Raw genomic sequence first — 2,155 nt, 5'->3', positions numbered from 1 at the left:
TGAGACGTTACCTTGTTGAAGACATTGCTCGAAGATGTTCGGACTTGTTCTTCAGGATGAAAACCTAGAATCTTGACTTTGGTCATTGGATCCGATGATGGCGGTGTTGGAGGGTTGTTCCCTTTCTAAAGACATTGTTGCTGAAGAATGTCATGCCCATGTGGTGTCACAGATGGCTGGTGCTTGTTGATTGTTGCTTTCACTTTTGATTCTTTTCTCTTTCCTCGCTTGGGCATAACTTTGATCTTGTAGGCTTTGCTATTTGCCAGCTTTTTTGTGTGTATTAGTGTTGGTTGTTTGAGTTAATAAAGTTTGCCCTTTATCAAAGAAAAACAAAGGAAGAAAGTAAAGGGGGGGGGGGGGGGGGGGGGGGGGGTGTTGTCTTTCGAATATTATTATTTGTTTTTAAGCGTAAGATATTTCACGTACTAATAACCTTAGTGAAACCTTTAATCACCCTTCCAAGGTTACAAAAATTGCTTGTCATTTAACTAATTTTGGCACCAAGATCTAATCTAGGATAATAGTAATAACTAATAACTACTCAATTAGTAGTAAGAACGAACCCCGGAATATTACTTGGATATGCTCACCAAGGTGGAGAAGGGAATATATGTCGAAACTTGGTATCGCATCATTCTCGACCTCGTATGCATATCAATTTGTGTCGTGAATTGTGCCGTCTGACATGTATATATTGGCGCGAGATAGTTCTACTTTCAACAAATTATTTGCTTGCTTTCAATCTATTCAGATGCATTTATCGGCAAATTTCGTTATTTCCCGTCAAAAGAGTGAGTAGTATAGATGTTTGATGAAATCGCGTAGACAAGCAACCATATATTCTTCCACTTTTTCTGCGGAGAGCATCAAATTGATGAAGGAAAAAAGGAGAGGATTAATAAGCTACTAACAATTACATTATCTCTTTACACTTGGATCATAATTTTTCATCATCATCATCAACATGGAATTCGTCCTCCGATCGATTCTCCCAGCCAGCACAAACCAAACCAATGGAGAACAACCATGCATAACAAACCCATACGTACGGGAGATCGATCGAGACCGGAGGGCGAAACAAACTATCCAGCAGCATACGGGAGAGAACTACTCAACCAACCAACCCTAACAAAGAAACAGCAAGAGATCCAGCGGCCGACGACGCGTCGCCATCGTCACCGTCACGCGCGGAAGCAGCCGACGAAGCGCGGCAGGTGGAGGTGGCCGTGGGCGTGGGCGGTGGCGGCGCCGCAGTCGAGGTCGACGAGCTGGTGGCCGTGCGCGCCGAGGTCGCGGTCGATGAGGCGCTCGACGTGGACGAAGCGGTCGACGCGGCAGGGGATGGCGATGGCGCCCTGGTGCCTGAAGCCGTACTCGCGCTCGGCCTCGTCGAGCAGCGCCCCGAAGAGCGGGTGCTTGAGGTGGTCGAGCGGCACGGCGAAGCGGCGCTGCTCCTCCCCGTCCGCCCCCACGCGCACCGTCACGCACCCCTTGGGCGCAACCATCTCCGCCCTGTGCTGCTGCTGCTGCTGCTGCCTGAGGTGCATCGGAGGCGGCGAGGACCGGAGAAGAGTTGTTGAGGAAGGAGGAGGAGGGGGGAGGGAGATCGGGAGGCGGGGTTTGGGTTAGGAAGAGAAGGGCCAGGGGTCGGAGCTGGAGATGGCGAGGCGGAAGACGGTGAGGGAGGAGTCGCGGAGGGAGGTGGGCACGTTGGACATGGTTCCTAGCTACTCCACCTTGCCTGCTTCCCTTTCTTTTTCTCTGGTGAGGAGGAGGAGGTCGTTGTTGGCGAGGAAGAAGAGGGGAGGTTGGGAGGCGAGGGAGCCCCGCCTTTTATAGCGGCCCAGGCCGGGAGGAGCCCCTGTGCGGGGCGGTGCGGGGTTGGTGACCTGGTGGTGGCCGTTTCCTTCCCGTGCCCGTCCCGTCTCCGTTACCCGAGCGAAGGGACGAACCGGACCCGTGGAGACGCGACCGGCCTCGCGTGGGCGCGCGCGGCTGGGCGGCCTTTCTTTGGGGAGAAGGAAGGGAGGGGAGGTGGTCGGGTCGGGTCAGGTCAGGTCAGGCCGGGCGGGCGGGCGGGCGGGCGCGTGGCCGCTGCGGCTGCGGTTGCGGTTGCGGCCAGGGGCGGCCGATCTGGGCTCGGATGAGGATG

The 2,155-nt window shown here is 54.2% G+C and overlaps 1 protein-coding gene across 1 annotated transcript; it reads right to left on the bottom strand.

The window, feature by feature from the left end:
- Nucleotides 1–874: 874 nt before the first annotated feature.
- LOC125509706 (auxin-responsive protein SAUR32-like) lies at nucleotides 875–1,821 on the bottom strand. The gene has a single exon (XM_048674733.1). The coding sequence runs from the start codon at nucleotides 1,548–1,550 to the stop codon at nucleotides 1,185–1,187; it is 366 nt and encodes a 121-aa protein (XP_048530690.1). The 5' UTR covers nucleotides 1,551–1,821; the 3' UTR covers nucleotides 875–1,184.
- Nucleotides 1,822–2,155: the final 334 nt, after the last annotated feature.

Source organism: Triticum urartu, chromosome 1 (assembly GCF_003073215.2).
Source record: "Triticum urartu cultivar G1812 chromosome 1, Tu2.1, whole genome shotgun sequence".
Classification (NCBI taxonomy): domain Eukaryota; kingdom Viridiplantae; phylum Streptophyta; class Magnoliopsida; order Poales; family Poaceae; genus Triticum; species Triticum urartu.
The sequence above is the reverse complement of the archived record's forward strand: the minus strand, read 5'-3'. Positions and strand labels throughout refer to the sequence as shown.